The following is a 20945-nucleotide window of genomic DNA, read 5'->3' as shown; positions in this document are numbered from 1 at the left end:
GTTTTGGCTGGGCTCGTAGAGGCGCGGGAAACTCTCCAGAAACCTCTGTGTCCAGGTTTGGTTAGGCTACCCTTTGATATCCGATTCTCACTATGTACCTGAAAACTGGAGTTTGATCTAGGAAATGGCAACCAGTGTGCTGGCTAACCTTTAGTCATGTTCTAGCCAGGATTTACCATGGGAAATGAAACACACTTGAGCTTTTATCGCTTAAAGGCATAGCTCATCCAAAAATTCACATTCTGTTCTCATTTGCTCACCTTTATGTTGTTCCAAACCCGTATGCCTTTATACCTACACATAATGAGATGTTTAGCAGAATGTTGACACTGCTCTTTTTCATACTACAAAAAAGGACTGGTAGAAAATGAAAAGAAGAAAACATGACTTATATGCTATAAGTCTTTTAAAGGCATACTCGTTGGTTCCTGTCTGTCTCATGATCAGTATTAATGTTAAACATGATTCGATGCATCTTGAGACTTTACAGTTGTAGTGGAGGGGTCAGTTTTCAAGACTTCATTTATGGTGTTCAAATGAAATAATTCAGAATGCAATGTACTGCCATTCAAATGTCTAAATAATGTAGTTTTTGTTCAACAAAGATGCATTAAAATGATCAGAAATGACATTAAAGCAATTTATAATGTTACAAAATATTTTAATTTGAGCAAATTATGTTCTGAAGTTTGTATTCATCAAAAAGAATGTAAGTTTCAACAAAAATTAATAAGCTGAACTATTTTCAGTATAAAACTTAAAAACATTTTTAGCAGCATAGCAGCATATTAGATGATTTCCGAAGGATCATGTGACACTGAAGACTTAAGTAATGATGCTGAAAATTCAGCTTTGCATCACAGGAATTAACTACATCTTTATTAAAAAACAAAAGAGTTATTTTAAATTGTAATAATATTTCACAATATATTACTGTTTACTGTAGGTTTGACAAATAAATGCAGCCTTTGTGAGACTTCTTTAAAAAAGCATGAAAATCTTGCAGACACAAAAACTTGTGACACACATGTTGATAGTTAGCATTTGGTTAAATAGCACATTATTTGTTAAGTATGTACAATAGGACAGCAGGCTTGAAATGTGTTGGTTAAGTATTTGCATCTGTGTTTGGCTGGGTGTTTTGGGCTTGATGTCTGTCTTATGCCAGTTCAGTAAGTTTGTGCCCTATGATCTTTCGATTCATTTTATGTATTGGTCACACCTCACTGATTTACAGTGTGTTTTAGTTCAAAGTTGTGAGTATGTCTGGACCCCCAGCACACCCCTCAAGAAACCTTTCCCAGGGTTCCCAGTTCTTCTTTTACTGTTCATTGAGAGGAATCTGACTGAGTTGGTGCTTTGAATGTCCCTCTGCCTCAAACAGAAATGTTTTTAAATTACATTTCTTTTAAAACCCACGTTGCCCAGAGGGATTTCATGCAAGCTTTGTCTTTGAGGAGCAGAATCTTTTTATGTCTTGCACAAGGTGGGCTCCGTTTTAATGATTTTCCTTTTGTATACCCCTAAAGGTATAACAGGCATGACATGTGTGAACCTTAGAACTATATTTTGTTTCAGGGTCAAATGAAAATCTTCATATGTGCTGTTGTTTCCTGCTGCTTGATTGAATGTGCTTGAAGAAGGCCTGCTGATGAATACAGTTTTACTTTGTTTTGTTTGTGGAGCTTTAATTCAGATTCTCAAGGGATAAAATACTGTATTGAGATGCTAAATTCAATAACTATCACTAAAAGATCCCAAGGTCATTTCTTCTATTTAGAAATTAATTAGTAAAAATGTAAAGAATTCACATATACTGTAGTAGATGTCTTTATAAATGTGTTGTTTTCAAGTGAACTGGTGGGATTCATAATAGAAGCGCTTTGAAATCTAGAGATTCAATATAAGTATTCAAATGAGCTCTTAAATTACAAAAATAATTTGTAGGTTTTTACATATTATTAATTTTTGCCATTTTTGTTTCTTTTTATTTGTTTATTTACTGTATGTTTCTTATTTTATTTTCTATCTTTTTTACTTGTGTTTATTTTTTAATTACTGCATACTAAAAATACGAAAAGTAAAAAATTTTTGGACATGGTATTATTTTAAGCATTTCATAGTATTTTGGAATATCCATCATTCCCATGGTAAACATTTAAGTACCATGGTAACATTTTGTAAGGCTTGGACCAAAGCAGTTTCTGAGTATGTACTGCACTTGTCTCAAAGCCATTTGATGGCCTCTTTTGTCTCACGCGCCACCATGTTTTAGCAAATCTCCTCTCTTAAGATTCCTTTGAAGTTTTTTGATGGCTTTGCTAAAATGAAGACCATCAGTGGTCCAAACTTTCAACTCTTTAACTTCAGAGTTGCTTAAATAATCTTCCCGTCGTCATACGCGAGGGGTTTGCGTCAGATTTCTCAAGCTCCCTATCAGCTGCAATTCGGCTCTAAGTCTTCCGTGTCCTCGAATTCTTCGGACAAGATCCCATGCTCTTCCTGTTAACGCACAGTACAAGCTCATCAGGTGCATTCATTTCCCCCTGATCCTCTGCTCAATTAGATCTCTTTAAAGCGCATTTAGCCTAGCGTCTGAGTGGCTTAAATTCACTCCACTTACGCAGAAGTGCTATGAATTGAAGGCGAACGCAATCCTGGTGGCATTAAACGGTTTATGTGTGTTATTCCTCAGCTATAAAATGGCAGAGAGGGTTCTCTTGATTAAGTAAACCCTCTCAAATGAGATGGCGAGCTGTAATTAGCCCAAGCGGAGTCAAACGTCGGAGCTTTAAAAAGCAGTCACTCATCCCTGGGCCTTTATCTGTTCTGGAGAATAAGGTCTCCTGTGTGAAGTTCCTTGCTGGCAGGCAGTTGCTCCATGGCTGGCTCGTGATTCATTGGTCGTGTATCTTTGACGGCATTTTCAGACAACTAGCTTGTCAGGAGAACCTAAAACCTCCATTAAAAGTTTCATCCTATAATAGGTATTAAAAAGCTGTCTGAACAAAAAGAGGAATCGCCCGTCTTCATTAACTCACCAAGCCCTTATTAACTTTGATCGGATGACGGTGAAGGAGCAAAGAAGCTTAAATTCACAGAGGTCAGCTTGTTGGATGCCAACAAAGTCTCACCCATTTGCTTGAGTCTGAATCTGTTGCTCCTTAAAGCTCATGGTTTGAAATGGAATTAACCAGAATGGTTAAAAGTAATCAGAATTGGTAAATGCCTCACGATTCCCACATGGGCTGAAGATCCAGACATGCTCAGCTCATCACCTTATCATAAAGTTTTTTTTTTTTTTTTTTTTTTTAGGACCCTTTAAAGTTTTCATTAACAATTCTTTTGAGGAAAAAAAAAAAACCTTAAAAAGACCTCACAAGTCTGTTGACTTCCACTGATTTGTAATCATTGATTCACTAAAAAGAATCGGTTCAAAAGAATCATTCACTTGGAATTGGATAACACTGGTCACTAGAGGTGCTCCGATCACGATCGGCCGATCGTTAATGCGCATCTCGTCAGTAAAGCCGGTTTTCTAATCAGCGGTTAATTCCATCAGGTGCGTGATTTCACATAGAGCAGCTGTTACTACACAGAGCCGTTGTTAACTGAGAAGATGCGCCAAAAAACGCTGAAAATGAAGTGGATTTGCGCATCTTCTCTATTAACAACGGCTCTGTGTAGTAATAGCTGCTCTATGTGAAATCACGCACCTGATGGAATTAACCGCTGATTAGAGAACCGGCTTTACTGACGAGATGCGCATTAACGATCGGCCGATCGTGATCGGAGCACCCCTACTGGTCACACTGTATGTTTCTACACTCTTAAAAATAAAGGTGCTTCACGATGCCATAGAAGAACAGTTCTTTGTGCAAAAGAAGGTTCTTCAGATTACAAAAAGGTATAAAAGAGATGGTTTTTTAAAGAACCTTTGACTGAATGGTTTATTGTGGAACCAAAAATGGTTCTTCTATGGCATCGCTTGAAGAACCTTCTGAGGCACCTTTATTTTTTAGAGTGTGCAACAAGAACAGACATGTAATGAAAGTATTATGTTTTCTTTATTTTTATTGAACAAGTGATCTAATTTTTAGTAATCTGATTACACTTGTTGCTCTGTACTGTAAGTTTTATGATGTTCCTTTTGCAGTGTATTGCACAATCAAGCAGCATTACAGTACATCATAAAAGTATATTATTGTCTTTATTTTATTTAATCTAACTGGATAAGAACCTGTGTTTTTATTCTTACTGTACGTGTTTAATTCACTATATAATTACTGCACACTGCATTTTTTCAGTAATCGATGTTCCTTCTGCATTAGCAGTTTATTATACTTTATACATACATTTCTGTGTTTTTTAAATCAAACCGTGTTATAATTGTTTCTTTATTCATAAGTATTTGATTCGCTGTAAAGAAGTGGCTCATAATAGTCATTTGTTCAGTAATCGGATTGCACTTGTTGCGCTGTCCTGTATGTCTCCACAATGTTCTGTGTGTGCCTTGATATATTCAAGAACTATTCATTTTATTTCTGTATATCTTTATTTCCTTGAATATATGTACTTACAGTATCTATGACTCTTCAGCACACCGCAGCTTGAATGTTCAATGTCCAGCACCAATATCTGTACACTATACACTCTGATGACATCATTCATAACACTGTGAAAAACCACACACAAAAACACATCATGCATTATGATCAGTAAATCTTTTTGAAGCGTCGACTCTTTGCACATCACTCAATCCAATTCCCAGCAGCCTCTGTGGAACCAAATACCCTGAAACAGCAGAGGGGTTCCTCTCTATGCCGACCCTAAACTGTTTGGAGAGGGTCTCGGCTTCAGTGGCATCGTTGCGCACTCATGTACCATGAAATGATTGAGACGCTTCCGTCAATGGCTTCATACGAAATGGTTTCGAAACAGCAGAGCGCACTGTGAAATGAAGTCCCTGCCAATGAATAAAGTGAGTCTAGCACACAAACGTGAATAAACATGAAACCTGAGGCCTGTCGGAAAAAGATGGACCTCCTTATTTGAAATGGAAGATGGAGGGAAATAAAGCGGGAAGAAAGCACCCCTGATAGTCCAGAGAGACAACCTTGTTGTCTCCTTGACAGCTGAAGCAGCCCCCCTCCAAACAACTTCCTTTTCACGGTCAATTTCACATTTATGGGCGCCGCGCTTGTGAACAAGTTTCAAACTGAAATTTACAAGACCGCTGTCACACTCGCTGCTATAATTGTGAGAATGCTGGTGTTATATATATATATATATATATATATATATATATATATATATATATATATATATATATATATATATATATATATATATATATATATTTTTTTTTTTTTTAGTTTTACAGAAATTGTGAAATTCGACCTTGCTTCCGTGTTTTTCCATTCTTGTAAATGTTTCTTTTTGGGAGCTGCTGAGTTGGTCTGCTTTTTTAAACCGATAGAGAATGCTGGCTTCAAGAAATCTCAAGAAAGCTGCAGAATAAACATGTTCAATATGAATTAATTGATCTTAATGACAGCATTGAGATTCCATTCTGCTCTGATCGTATCACAGCCGAGAAAGACTTGAATAATTATGAGTCGTTTTAGCCCGTAGCAAGGTGCCACTTCCGAACAAATCCTTTGAATTCAGGCGGCCAGAAAACAGTGCGCAGTAGAATTAATCACGCTCTTCTTTGTGCCGATTCCTCGCTAATCGGGATCTTCAGCTGCAGAAAGATCTATTCAATACATTTCTCCCGCCACTGATGGTAAAGCGAGGAGAATATGGGAAAATGCTCATTTGCGCAGCGATAAAATGAAAGACACATCCCTTTAGCCCTGTTTGACTCTGTGCAGGAAATCATTCATTAATGTTTGTTAAGTATGACAATCTAGCCAGGCCAGATCTACATACTCCAGACGGCATCGCATGGAGAGATAACGCAGGCCAGCAGCAGCCAGAAGAGAGCACAGCCAGTTCCTGTAATGATGGGGAATTTATGGGCCTTTAAAGAGATAGTGCCGAGGCCTTCCACTAATCACAGACTCCACCGGGGTGCTGGGTGGGATTTTTTTTGCTGGGTTATTTTCCTTTTTTCTTGTCCGTACTGGAGGCATTTGAATTTTTTTGTAATCAGCTTCCGAGAGCTGCATGCCTCTGCAGATTATCGTGTGGAAAAGCGAAACTGCGGACTTTGTTTGAGTATTTGTTGTACAGCTGTCTCTAGTTTTTACAGGGAAATCTGTTTATTTAACAGCAGTTCACTTTATAAAGTCCTCAATTACCACTGCTTTAAATGGAGGGAAAATATTGGCTTCCTAAGTGGCCACCCATCACCAAGCATAACAAAATTAGCACTTTATCTTCAAAACACACAGGATACATAATTCAAAAGTTCCCATTATTAGAAAACAATTCAACGAGGCAATTTTGGTCATGTAATAGCTAGAGCCGTTTTATTCCTTTTGCTCACACTAAGAAAGTCTTTTCACATACAGTGCACACAGAGCGGACAGAAATGGGTAAATTGCTAACAACATACACATTCAGCTTTAATGAAAAATATTTGTTGTACACTTGATAAATGGATACCCAAAACCTTTACAACAAAAAGTACTGTGGTGGTTTAGATTAATATCATCAGATACTTTTAATCATTTATTTAAATTAATGTGTACTGCAAATTTGATGTAATGCTTATTATTATTATTATTATTATTATTAATAGGTGGGTGAAAAAATATATAAAATATTACAGTAAAAAACAATTACCATGGTAGCGTGTCAAAATGATGAACAAAAAAAAAACATACCATATATTTGGTGCAAAATAGTATATGCAGGGATATGATTGTTGAAATAGTTATTTTCAGTGGGAGCAATAAACAATATTTATTATATTTAGTCTATTATTTTAGCCACATTGTTGTTCCATTAAAATACGATATATATATATATATATATATATATATATATATATATATATATATATATATATATATATATATATATATATATATATAATTTTATTTATTTATTTTATCTTTTGCATACTGAATGTTTTTTTTTTTTTTACTTTATTTTTTTATCTGCACATATATTGTGTTTATAGGTGAATCTTTTTGGGGACGTCTGTGCATGTGTGGTCATTCACAATCTATAGTATTTGTCTATTTGATCTTTCTGGTAGTCTCTCTCAGTTTGTAGGGATTAGAAAGCTCAGATCTCCTTAAAATCACCCTCACCAGATTGACATTTTCAAGGGCTTCCTTGGTAGAACAATGCTGAGAGGAAGAGAAAAGCCAATATGACTTTGTGTCTACCTTGCTGCAGGAGCTGTTTGTGTAAATCGCCTATAAGCTTATTGACCCGCATGCATGTCACTGCCATTAGACAGAACAGAGGAGCTGCGATCTGACTGGCTGATTTCTCACTAACTCTATCTTAATGTCTGACATATGCATGCATGGTTGAACGCACGCATGCAAACAACATCTTGGCGCCCAGATCAACCTCTTACTCTTTTTCTTTTTTAAATCAGTGAGCAGAAGGGCTGTTAACCTTACGTCTGTCCCACCTCTGTTTCGAACCCTAGCGAACTGACTCTACAAAGACAGCTACCTTCCTAAGCAGCAGCCTAATTGTCAGAAGTGACTGATTTGAAACGCTTTTCACAAGCAGCTATTTATTCAACGGTCACTCACACACGTCACACAAAAGTCTTGGCAAGCTCAAAGTTAATTCCAATTGCATTATAGGCATTAGCTTGTTGCTAAGCTAATGATTCAATCCTCTAATTAACATAAAAACATCCAGCACACATAAATATTGAATTAAAGGCTGTATCTAAATTAGTACTTCCATCCATTAAAGATAGTTTTAGATAGAAAGAATATACTTTTTATGTGTTTTAAAAATAATTTGAATAGTGCCTTTCTCCTTCTGATCTAGTTTTTTTAATGTTCCTCCATGTTCCTGAAAGAAACTTCATCAAGCGGCTGTGACACTTGTTCCCTGCGAGGTTGCCTGGGCGATTGTGTTTAAAATGCATTGCAAACGTGTTAGATAGAAGGCAGAAAATCCTTAATCACTGCTTAATTAACGAATCATCTTGTAGCTTCATTTCCTGAGCAGTAATTAAACAGTTCCGAGACGTTTCGTTACAGGGCTTAACATGTTCGCCGGAGATCAAGGTAGAGCCTTTAATGTTATCTCGCTGCCTTCCCAAACTCGCTACACTGGAAAGGAACTGTTGATATTGCCTTTTGTTATCCTTATGGTAATGCTCAATGAGTATGCTAAGGAGCTTCTCAAGACCTGACAATACAAATAGGGAGGCACTTTTTAGCAGGAGAGTGAGGAGGACAGAATGGATAAAAAAAAGCTGAGCCCTAGCAGGAACTTGGATTCAGGAAAAATAGGTCAGAATGACCTCATGTGCAGTAAGTAGGGCAGCGTGGCCCTCTCCTCTCGCCCGGGTGTGCAGAGGCAAGCAAGAAGCTGCGATCCTTTTGGCCATGTTTACTGCCTGCCTTTGAAGTGAACCACGTCTTAACTGGCTTAAACACACCGTGGCGAGAGAATTTGATCTTTAGATTAACCCATCCGGATGGACCAGTGTGTGTTGAGGACCATGGTGAAGGCCGTTCCGCCGCGTTAGAGGGTCACAGAGACACTGCCACAAAGTATCTGTACTCAGACTGTGACTCCATGTGCTTTGTGGGACAAAATGATCATCTATCTATCTATCTATGAAAACAAATGGAAATGAATGAAGTACCAAGTGTCAATATAAAGTGTAGACAACACGTTACAGCTTCTGTTAAATGTACAATCACAAATAAATTATTTATTTATTGTGTTTGTAGGGGAAGAGAATGGCAACAGAGAAACAGGAGAGACAGAGATGGAAACAGACAGTGAGAAGACCAGACACCCCCCTCTGGAGCCAGAGGAATGGGACGGTCCACGTAAGTGCATCATCTGATCATGTTCACACAGTGTTTGTTATTTAACAATATGTTGACTTATTTCCTTCTGTATGGAAGCCCTTTTCAAGCTGATAGTGATGGAACAGAAAGATCATTTGTGGCATTGGCAATAGCAACTTCCAAATCAAAAGACCTGATGGACTTTTAGTCCAAATTGGTTGACTTTGAGGTAATCTGTATGCTAGTATTCTCCCAAATGTTGAATAGTTGAACTCTTTACCAGAGATAATTTATATATCACTAAAATACTATAATAATAAATTTTTAATATCTTGATATAGTTCATTTTATTATTTTTCATATTCATTTTAATTTAAATTAATGTTTAAAAAATATATATAATTTTTTTTGTCTATATAGTAATAAATAATTATATTATATATTAATATTTAATTATTTTAATACATCAAGTTAAACTAAATTAAAATAGGAAATGTTACTTTGGCAACTACCAGATCATCTTGTTCAATTTTCATCTCAATTGTGAAAATGCATGTGAACAAGAATTTAAATCAGAAGTACACTATTAAAATAAATTGTCCAAAAGTTTGGAATTGATGCTATAGAAGCACCGCTTTTCTTAATGTGAAGAACATTTGAATAATATAAAGGACCTTTTGTGAGTTGAAGAGGTTCCATGGATGTTAAATGATACCATCAATGCCATTAAAGAACCTTTATTATTGAGAGTGTATAAATAAAGTCACAAGTATGAAACTAAATTATTCAACAAGTAGCTTGTTTTTAAGTTTTTAACCCCAGTGAACTGGTCCATAGCCCTTCTTGGGTTAGTTTTCATTACCTAGAGTCTTTCTGCACCACAAAAGCTTTCAGAAATATTAGAGAGGAAAACTTGTGCGCAGTGCCCCTCTGATATGATACTCAGTCCTGAAGGTCCAATCCAGCACACGATCATTCCTGGCCCTCCTTTAACCGTTTAGCCCATTAGCTAGCGGCCAGTAATCACTTGTAAGCGGCTCATTATGACACGTTTTAAATGAATCCATCTGGGATCAGGGGATTTCAGACGCTCAATGGCAGGACATCTAAAGATATCCTTGACAAGGCCACCCGACAGAGGTAAAACTCTCGGCTGTTTCTTAATGAGCTCTTGAATTACGAAGAGTGTATTTTTTCTAATTTATGTTGAATTGTGATGTGGTGATCTGCTTTTGATCACAGTCTCATTGTATTAACATAAAAAACAGTGACCGTGTTACTAAGGAAAGAGGCGAAATGGTGCATAACAGCATTTACTACCCTTTGTGTGCTCGCATTTTTAGCATGCTAACTACTCGGTATTCAACGGTTGGAAGTGAATGATGCAACTGCTAATATATTTTATGAAATGAGTACATTATTATATAATCTGTATTCTAATGTGTTTTGCATCTGACAATAATTAGAGTTTTCTTTTTCTTTTTTTTGTACAATAAAAGCATACAGTAACTAGGTGTCATTAAACTTTAAAAAAGGACACTAGATCACTACAAAACACTGTAAAATGGTCCATATTACTCATGTGTTATTTGTTATATTTTATCAAGTTTATTTGCCATTTGAGAGCTGCATTGGAGACTTTTTGTGTAAATGGGTAAATGGTAAATGACTTTTTACTAAAACGACTACATAAAATTCACTTCAGATAACATTCGAAAACTTGAAATATACCACATTAGTCGTATGTACTATATGCACAATATACTTTCATTACATGGAAAAGAGCAGCATGGATGTTCTGTCAGTGTTCTCCTTTTATGTTCAACAAAAGAAAGGAGGCCATACAGGTTTGGAATGACACGAGGGTGAGAAAACGATGACAGAATTTTCATTTTCTGGATAAACCATCTCTTTAAGCTTCAGTTGAAAGCACATAACAGACGTAAAAACAGATATCTTTTCTTTTCCAAGAATCTCGCCTTACCATGCAGATTTTCCCCTCGTCGTCTCTCGGTAGAAAAAAAAAATCTGTTTTATCTGTCTTTTTGCACTTCTTAAAAGTCACTTCATCAAAGTGATGGATAATACATCCAACAAGATAGCAACGGCAGCAATTACTGTTCAGCCGTGGCATCACATCGCAGAATACACAAAATATGATTCCCCTTTTAATGCATATGACCTCCAGAATTTATTGCAGGTACGTACATTTATAAGAAAGTGGATTTTGGCAAGTTGGCACCGGTCAGCCCCCTGGGGTGTGTTTTTTATACTGACAGCAAATCAGAGTTATCAGCACCTATCAGATAATGCATTTATCATTAAATTTCACATTTGCATTTCAATCTGGAAAGGAAATGAGCATTGGCGGCGTAAGATAAGAGCGGTAGGGACGATGGTAATAAACGGTCCCTGTGATCAGGCAGCCAGCAGGGCTGAGGGGGTCAGTCGCACAACGATGGGGGCAAGCGCATACAAAAAGAGGCATCATAGACCAGTTAAGGCTTTCCGGAAGAAAATGCTGAGCTTTAAACTCCTGCTTTAAAAAAAAAAAAAATGTGGAGGGGGGGCTAAGCAGCCCAATGTCTCTCTGATCATCTACCCTGCAATGCTGAGAGAGAGACAAAACCCTCCCTATTTGTTTTGAATGAATGATTTCTGTTGGTTGTGTCGCTCATCTGTGAAAGTATCACACAAAGAAACGTACAGTACCATAACAACGCTAGAATTTAGCAATTTCTGATGGTCTCTAGATATGTCACGAGTGTTAGTCGGTGGGATTCTTTTCACCTGTTTTATCGCCTGCTAGGTGAAAATTGTAAATCTGATCTCTTAGAAAAAGAAACTTCAAAAAGCTGCATGATTTCTGGTGTCACTCAGGTTTGGAGCATTAATGAAGCCAGGCGCGTTACATACTGAAGTTCAATATATTGTGTTCGAGGTATAAGCACACATGCCTTGGCAAACACTGCTAGCTAGTCTGAAATCAGTTGAGAAATTGGTTTTATAGTTTCGGTTAATTTACTGATGCATGATACTGTACATTTACAGTTATTATCTAATTACAATTAGACATTTTTTATTATTATTTATCACCATCTATAGCATTTTTCAGTGTGCAAGCTAATTTTTTCTCTATTTTTACATTTATTTATTTTTAACTTTTGTCATAAAATGTATCTTTTAAAAACACTGATTATTTAATAACACTTTTAAATACAATAAAATCAAAACAAATTAATCAATTGATTTATAAAAAATAAATGAAATTAAAAACGTATCCTCAGTAGAGTCATGAGTAAAATTAATAAATCCATTATTCACTCTATGAACTATAACGTTGTGATGTCTGAATTCCTTTATATAATTTTACATTTGCTACAATTTATTGTAATTTTTAGTGATTTTTAGTGCCAACATCACAATAGTCGTTGCACCAAAAAAAGTGAATTGCGTTGTGTAACAGATGGTGTCATTTTCTGAATATCCAAGTTACAAAAGTAGATTTATACTGTCAGTCAGAATCCTGACAGTTAAAAACCACCATAAAAAAAAACGTGAAAGTAGTCCATATGATTCATGTACTATATTCCAAGTCCTCTGAAGTCAGAGGGTAGCTTTGTATTAGCATCAGACTGACATTTAAGACGTTATTCACTGAAAATCTTGCCTCCAGCTCTCAAATCTCATTGGAGCCACATAAGGGTGAGTAGATAATGACAGAATTTTCATTTTTGCCTGAACTATCCCTTTTAATCTAGTTTGTCAGATTCATCTCACTGCTGAATTCCATATTTACCTCCCACCACGATCTCTCTGATAGCGCCGACGGTTGCTAATGCTGCTGATAATCTTGTTACATTACACAGATACGATCTATTCTACATGCCCCATTCGCTCCTCACAGAGACATTACTGTCAAACTCCGGCAGGAATGTGGATTTCTGGCAAAATAGAATGCAAATGAGGAAATCGCCCAACAGGAAACAAGCCTCTCAGAATACAGGATATGACATCGCTCACGCAGCTGCATAACAGTGTCTCGGGAAGCTGTACAGTGGACATTAATCTCCACACGTAATAACCGCATTCACTTTCAAGTCATGTCTTCTTCTGAAAGGCCATTTCCCTCTTTCATTCCTCCCATTGTGTTGGAAAAGTCAGATGGGCCTGTTATAATTTAAATAAAGATGGGAATCACGCCATCAAATATGAACATCTCAAGTGACATGACTTCCTGTTCGAAGCGATTAAAAGCAAATTTATTAAGAGACTACCTTGTTAGCAGTTTATTTATTTTATTTTTTTCTCCTTTTTTATGTTGTAATCTGGAGTCTTTGTTATTAGCCGGCTTAAGTTAAAATGCATGATTACGATCGGAAACAGATAATTCTTAATTGTTCGGCGAGTACATCAAAAGAAGGACAGTATCTTAATGAAAAGACTCGCACAGGTTGCTCCTGCTTTAAGAATCTTTTAAAACCAATTCCAAGGTTTGCTTTAGGTGTAAAAATGGCAGAAGTTCACAAGCTTCAATGTTAAAGAGGTCACAAATCAGTGGTGGTGTATGTGGTACCTGGCCAGGGTCATTTTAGTATCAGTGAGATACTGTAATAGTTTTTTACAAATTTAGAATTTATGTATTTTTTACTTTATTTTTTTTTCTCGTCATTTTCATTTTTTTTTTTTTTTTTTTTTAAATATGTACAGTATATAGAGTTTTTCATAATTATATTTCAGTTTTAGTTGTAGTTATATTTATATATATATATATATATATATATATATTTATATATATATATATATATATATATATATATATATATATATATTTATATATATATATATATATATATATTTATATATATATATATATATATATTTTAATATATATTTAATTTTAGTTTATATTTAGCTATCATTTATTTCAGTTAACATTTATTTCAAGTAAAAAAAAATGTTTTTATTTAACTGTAACCATGTACCTGACATGTTATTTTATTCTATCTATCTATCTATCTATCTATCTATCTATCTATCTATCTATCTATCTATCTATCTATCTATCTATCTATCTATCTATCTATCTATCTATCTATCTATCTATCTATCTATCTATCTATCTATCTATCTATCTATCTATCTATCTATCTATCTCGCTCGCTCGATCTCTCTCTCTATGTTATTTTATTTTTGGTTATTTTAGTGCATCAAGTTACAGTAAGTGAAAATTTTGAAATGTTGCTTTTGCAGCTAGCTGAAATAAAAGTTTGAGGTTTTTATATTTATTTCATTTCAGTTAAACCTTGTTTTATCTACAGTATAATAACCCTGGTACAAGATTGGCCAAACTTTGTTTGTGATCTTGTCTGTGTACCATGTTCCTTGCACATTAGAGGTGGTGTAAAACATGAAACGTTAATATAATTACAATCATTTTGTGTTGCATAAAACTGATTACAAATGAGCGAAGCTAACTAAGTAGCATGTTTGTGAATTCATGTTTTAGTTGAAGGATTGATTCTCATTCTTGCCCATGCACTGATTTTTCATTTCTTCTTTTTAAAGCGTGTGACTGTTTTCAATTGTTTGAACCTACTGAACGAGTCGGTGCTTTGAGTCTGAACCAGACACATTTGTGAACAGCTTAGTTGAGTGTAAGATTCATTGCCTAATTCAGAACACAAAGACAGTGTTCACCACCTTCTACAGTAATGATACAACCAGCAGAGAACAGATCCAAAAAATCAAGACACTTGGATGGATCAAAATGGTCAGAGAGAGGCTGAAAAATGAACACAAAAATCTACATTATGGCAGTTCTTGGCACAAAATAATTTGACCTCCATAAGCACTTGAGTTCCACAAAAGTTCACTTCGAGCTTCCTTCTAGTCCGTAAGCATGTTCTGATTAAAGGAACATCCACTCTCAGCTCATAAAGGCAGTGCTCTGTTATCTGCTCCTTCGTCTCCTTCATTCTCTTTCGTCATGGGCTTCTGTATATTAGTGGTAATAGCCTGTACAGCTATTTTGTTAATTATCATGGACGTCTTTGATGCATATCTTGACACGCTCCTCAAGGCATAAAGAAAGTGCATGTGCAGGAACAGAAAGGGAAGGAAGCTTTTATGGATTAATGAACTTCGTTTTTTTTTTTGTACTTATCACTATGTCTGCCCTTAAATGGAAGCCTTTAACTCGAACTTAAAGGAGTTACACTGAGGGAAACAAGATTTTGGTCTCTCTTCTATTATATACATTTTGGATCAAATAATTGCAGGCTTGGGGAGAAGATGTTTTTTTAAAAAGCAATAAACTTTTGACTCGTAGTGTATATATAATTGATGTATTTATAGAAAGGTCCATTTATATAGTCAAATTAATTTATAATTTATTTATATAAACTAAAAGAGAGACAGTATAAAAGGAGAGACGTGTGTGTGTGTGTATTTTTATATTCTGATATGTAATGCGCTATGTGCTATGTTATGTTATATGTCATGTCATGTTATGTCATGTTATGTTATGTTATGTTATGTTATGTTATGTTATGTTATGTTATGTTATGTTATGTTGTGTTGTGTTGTGTTGTGTTGTGTTGTGTTGTGTTGTGTTGTGTTATATTATGTTATCATGTCATGTCATGTTAAGTTATGTTATGCTATGCTATGCTATGTTATATGTCATGTCATGTCGTCATGTTATTTTAGTTATCTCATGTTATCCACTTGTGGCCTGTGGCCAGGTTTGTTTAAAATTTAGTTATGTCATGTCATGTTATGTTATGTTATGTTATGTTATGTTATCATGTCATGTCAAATCATTTCATGTCAAGTTATGCTATGCTATGCTATGCTATGTCATGTTATGTTATGTTATATGTCATGTCATGTCGTCATGTTATGTTAGTTATCCTATGTTATCCACTTATGTGGCCAGGTTTGTTTAAATTATATTTTTTATTTATATTTTAATTCATCTAAAAATTGTATTTAAGCTATTGCACAAAAGGAAATTATTTACTTTTTTATATTAAATAGTGTATATTCTGAGAATGCATGAGGAGATGATGATGAATGGAGAATCTTGATCGTCCAATGAGCATTGAGTAACCCTCGGCTAGATCCAATCACCTTGAGGACTGACACGCCTCCTCATGGGCGGCTCTCTAAGCGCAGCAGCACCTGTCGGACACAGTCGGTTTCGTCTGTGTGCGCCAACTGGACCCAGGCCATGATGCGAACACTGGCAGGTTCTGCTGAAGAAGCCTTGAAGACAGACAGGAGCGGGTATCCAACATCTCCACCTCACAGTTAGGAAGCGTATATAGATTCCCTGTTTTCTCCTCTCAGCCCACCTGTACGTGTAGCTGACACTGTCCGCCCTTGACCGGACCCCCTCACCCGCACCAAACAATAGCCGCTTCAGCTTTAATGCACATATGTCATGCTAAATGAATTTGTGGAGCAGATGGTCATGATAGCATGGCAGGTGCCTCGACAAATGTTTGCGTTTTCTGTGCTGCTATTTATATCGGCGCAAAACACAGCGGCACAAATATTTGAAAAGGCCATTGGGTGTTTTTTCAACATGCGTCACAATTATCAACGTGTCTTTTTTTGTTCTTCCCAGCCCAAAACAAACAGATGGCAGTTATGGGTTCAGTGCTAACCGCCTTACATTTCTGTGCAGATCTGAAAATACGCAGCGAAAAGATGGATGAAGGTCTTAAAGGAATAGTTCACCCAAAAATAAATATTCTGTCATCATTTACTCATGTCGTTCCAAACCAGCATGATGTTTTGTTTTTTTCTTGGAAACACAAAAGGGGGTGTTTATGCTTTTCGGATCAAATGAAAGCAAATGAGGCTACAAAAATGCCAAAAAAAGCTACCAGAAATAATGTAGAAGTAGACTGTATGGCTTGTGTTTAACGTTTTTTTTTTTGTTTGTTTGTTTTTTTGCAAATTAAAATTCTGTTAATTTACTCACCTTCATTAAAAAAAAACCTGTTTGACTTACTTGCTTCTCCTTTTTTTTTTTTTTTTTTTTGGGAAGAATGTTGTTAACTAGATAATTTTGGTTCCCAATGATTTTGGATGGAATGGAAGTCAACACCAAATGAAACTGTTGGTTTTACCAACATACTTCAAAATATTTTCTTTATATCTACAGAAGAAACAAAGTCATAGGGGTTTGGAATGACTTGAGGGTAAAATTGGATGGTCGAGTAAATAAAAAAAATAAAAAACTTTTATTCTGGATATTCATATCAAGCAGTGTTGCATCTCAAATTAATGTGTCGTTTAAAGGATTTTTAGATGTCTTTGCTGGAAAATGTATATTTTTAGATAATTTAACTGAAAGTGTGCAAACAAAAAATAGACATGAGCTGATGCAGATGGGTCTATTTTCATAACAAACAAAAAAAGAAGGTATCATAAGGCATTAGAAAACCAGAATGTGATGTACAACTGCTTTTATTGGACTTTTGTGCTGCATTTTTGTGAAGCTTTATGGAACTTGTCAGTCTGTGGTCACAGTGGGATTGGAATTACTTCAGGGTTAGTAAATGATACCAGAATTGTAATTTTTGGATGAATTAACCCCTTAATGATTAACACCGTTGCAAACGTCAAAGGGTTTGCTCCTTTAACACATTGACTGTTCGAATCAGTCTGTGCATGGCAGCATATTTAGCAATGACCTAGAATCCAGGAATTAAACATTGAAATAGCTGCAAACCTGCACTCCATTGTCTGCTTGTTGACAGCTTTTGAATTACATGCTTTAATGCTGGTCTTTCAGATAAACATCCCACCATACCCACACACAAAAAAAATCTTGCATACAAACTGTTAATCAGCGTTCGTTGACTGACACCTGCACGTGTCCAGCAACTGGCAAAGTTCCTCATCTTTCTTTCGGCGTTTGTATCTGTTCCTCTAATTATTCACCGAACTCTGTTAAGTCACGGTGCCGTCCGAGGGGAGGGAGGGGGGCCCAGATGCAGATTAGGCTCCTGAAGATGAGGGTCTAAAAGGGATTTAATGGTAGAATGGATTAGAGAAATCCTTGTAACAATGTTAAATAATTATAGTTCCAGCCGAGATCAAAGCAGCATTGATTGAACCCCTCAAGCCTTTAACACAGAGAGGAAAGAAGGAGAGAGAGGGAGTGAGAGAGAGAGTCTTGGAAAGCGAAGATTGGTAAACTCCTGCTCGGGCCGCAGCGGCGCTCACACATGTGGATTGCCGAGGAAGCGTGTGGATAAAAAGATGTATCCTTTAGGAGAGCTCCGTCTGGCTTTTGTCACTGGAGCTGGAGATCCATTTGAGAGGTCTGATAACAGCGCAGACGAACTCGTGAGGGAACGTTGTCAGAGCTGATACCTAAGCGTTTTAAGGCGACTTATAGACAGACTGAAATTTAATGTATGCAAAGCACCAAGTTTGAGCGGAGGCTTTCAGTCGGAGTTGTTTATTTCCCATGTAATCAAGAAATTTTGACATGCCTGGCTGCCGCTCATTTTCCGAGCGAGGGTGTCTCGTTCGCTGCTCTCAGCCACCTTACCTCAGGCTTTCTCTGCTAGTCTTGCACAGATAAGTGGTATTGTGCGAAATCAGATTGTCGTGACAATGCGGTACAGTAGAATTTGGTACTGAATGAGCCGGGTTATGTAGACGAGGTTGGTCGAAGAATCAATGTATTTAAAAGGAGTAAATAATGTGGATGTGATTTCCGGTGATGTTTGGCAACTGAACTAATACAACAACCCGATGCATGAATGCCCATTTGTGGGCGGGGCTCGGTTTTGTGTTAACTTGAGAGGGAGGAGCTAAGATTTGTTATTTTACTGCTGCACAAACAGTGGCTGATTCTTGTGCTGATGATATACTCAAGCAGAGATTAGCTCGAAGTCGTCACTCGAAGTCTTAAAGTGTCCAAATGCAAATTTCTCCACTGATCCGAGATGTTAAGAGGTTTAAGAGCAATGACTTCATGCTTGTTAGCAATGGAATCAATCGGAACATGAACTGATGTGGTGAACAGGCTAGAATAATGCTGCACTCTTTATTATCAAAATAAGATGTTTCTATTTCACCGTTCAGATGTGAAAATAGACCACGGTTGTGTGCTTGGAAGTAATACGTTTCTTATAGATAAATGAGCAGTCCCTAATTCAGTAATGTATTCTTTTTCTAGCAATCTTTTCTTTATTTATTACAATTGTTTTATTATTATTTTTATATTTAGGTTTTATGATTGATTTAATTTATAAAATAGATGACTCTATATTCTGATTGGGCGAGGTGCATTTGAAAGCATTATAAAATAAAATCTAAAGTTAATTAGAAACTGCATGACTTGTGCATGCAGTCAGAATTGTCCGATCCAAAGCTTAGGCAGACCTGTTGACAGCTACATGGAATATGGGCGGAATAAAAGCAAGAGAAGGAGGGCAAGCAGAGGGTGGGCACTGAGAGGCATCCATATCAAAGCAAACGCCCCCTTATTTGGGGGAGGAGTTGAACAACCGAAATCCACATTCTCTATTCTTTCACAAACCTTCAAATCCACTTCTACCAGCACAGTCGGGCCATTCATAGAAAGCCTTATGACATCATCTCAGAAATAACAACTAATAATAATAGTAATTTTTATATATTTATTATTATTATTATTATTATTATTATTATTATTATTATTATTATTATTGCTGTTGTTGTTATTTTGATCTAAAGAATTAACATGAAACTTATAGTTTCTTGTATGTGTGTGTGTTGTGGTATTCAATTATGCAATTTTCATTGGCATATTAATCATCTTTTCAACAAACAAGTCAGCTATAATTAAAGCAAAGCATGGATAAAGATGTGTGACTGGATCATCACTCTGTTTATCACCGCACACAGAGCCAGAGTCAAATAAATTCAGCCTGTGACAAGAATTTCAATGTCTGTCCTCTTTTCCGTATCGTCTTCGTGAATGTGTGTGTGTGTGAGAGAGAGAGAGAGTTTGGAGAGAGGGGGAGAATGAGGAGTTGGGGAATGAGTGTGTTGTCATGGTAGCTCATCTTTTGTAAAGGTTCTTGACTGGAGATGCATTGATTTGTGGTTGGAGAGAGTCTTCCAATTGTGAAATCTATTGAATGATTTTTGTAGAGTTTAGCACAGAGGAAAAATGTATAGAGATTTAAAGGAGTTCTCAGTTATGTTTTACGCGTGAGACGCGCTGAATGAAAGCACACTCACTCTCTGACAGCAGATGGCGCTACACTGCAGAAAATGCAGCCGTTACCCTGGAAACCCCATACATAAAGCAGCTGTACTACTTTCTAAAATGTATTTTAATTAGATTTAAATAGCCATTCAGATTTGTGGATTTGTTATGATGTTCATCACAGTGCCAAATATTTCAAAATTAAGACTTAATAGGCTATTTATTTTCAAACTTTTTTAAACATTTTAATCTGGATTACAATATGCCCTTCATATTGTTTGAAAGTGTTTTGATTCTTTATTGTTCATTCACACTTTACATTAGGGCTTCATTAGTTAACATTAGTTAATTCATTAGTTAACAAACCGCCAATGAAAAATTATTCTGAATATTCATTAATCTTAGGTATTCCAATATTTAATAACATGTTGTTAAAATCAAATTTGCAGCTGTGTTATTTAATGAGCTAACATGAACTAAGACTTGTATTTTTTTAACAAAGATTTATAACTTCTGTAGAAAATTTAGATATTGCTTATTTTGAACGTTACTGGTTAAACTTGTAAAGTGATACTGATTGGTCTTTATAGTTCTTTTGCACTTTACTCTGTGAAATGTTTAAATTTATATTTTTATTCTGTATTGCTTTGTGTTTAAATATTCAGTTATTTTTGTTTTTGTTATAAGAAAAAGTTATTAAACCTGTTATACTGTATTTTGACCACTTTTTCTAAACAAAATTTCAGTAACGTGATGATATTGCATATCGT

General features: G+C 35.9%; 1 protein-coding gene across 2 annotated transcripts in view; it reads left to right on the top strand.

Annotated features, from left to right (window-relative positions):
* LOC127975139 (zinc finger protein ZFPM2-like) overlaps positions 1–20945 on the top strand; it is a 144447-nt gene that overhangs the window by 40982 nt on the left and 82520 nt on the right. For both annotated transcript variants that reach the window (XM_052578960.1, XM_052578961.1), the window contains one exon: positions 8889–8990. In XM_052578960.1, the coding sequence (XP_052434920.1) occupies positions 8889–8990 (102 nt within the window). The remainder of the gene's footprint in view (positions 1–8888; positions 8991–20945) is intronic.

This window comes from Carassius gibelio, chromosome B16 (assembly GCF_023724105.1).
Source record: "Carassius gibelio isolate Cgi1373 ecotype wild population from Czech Republic chromosome B16, carGib1.2-hapl.c, whole genome shotgun sequence".
NCBI lineage: Eukaryota > Metazoa > Chordata > Actinopteri > Cypriniformes > Cyprinidae > Carassius > Carassius gibelio.
Note: the sequence above shows the minus strand (reverse complement) of the source record. Positions and strands in the feature narration are given on the sequence as shown.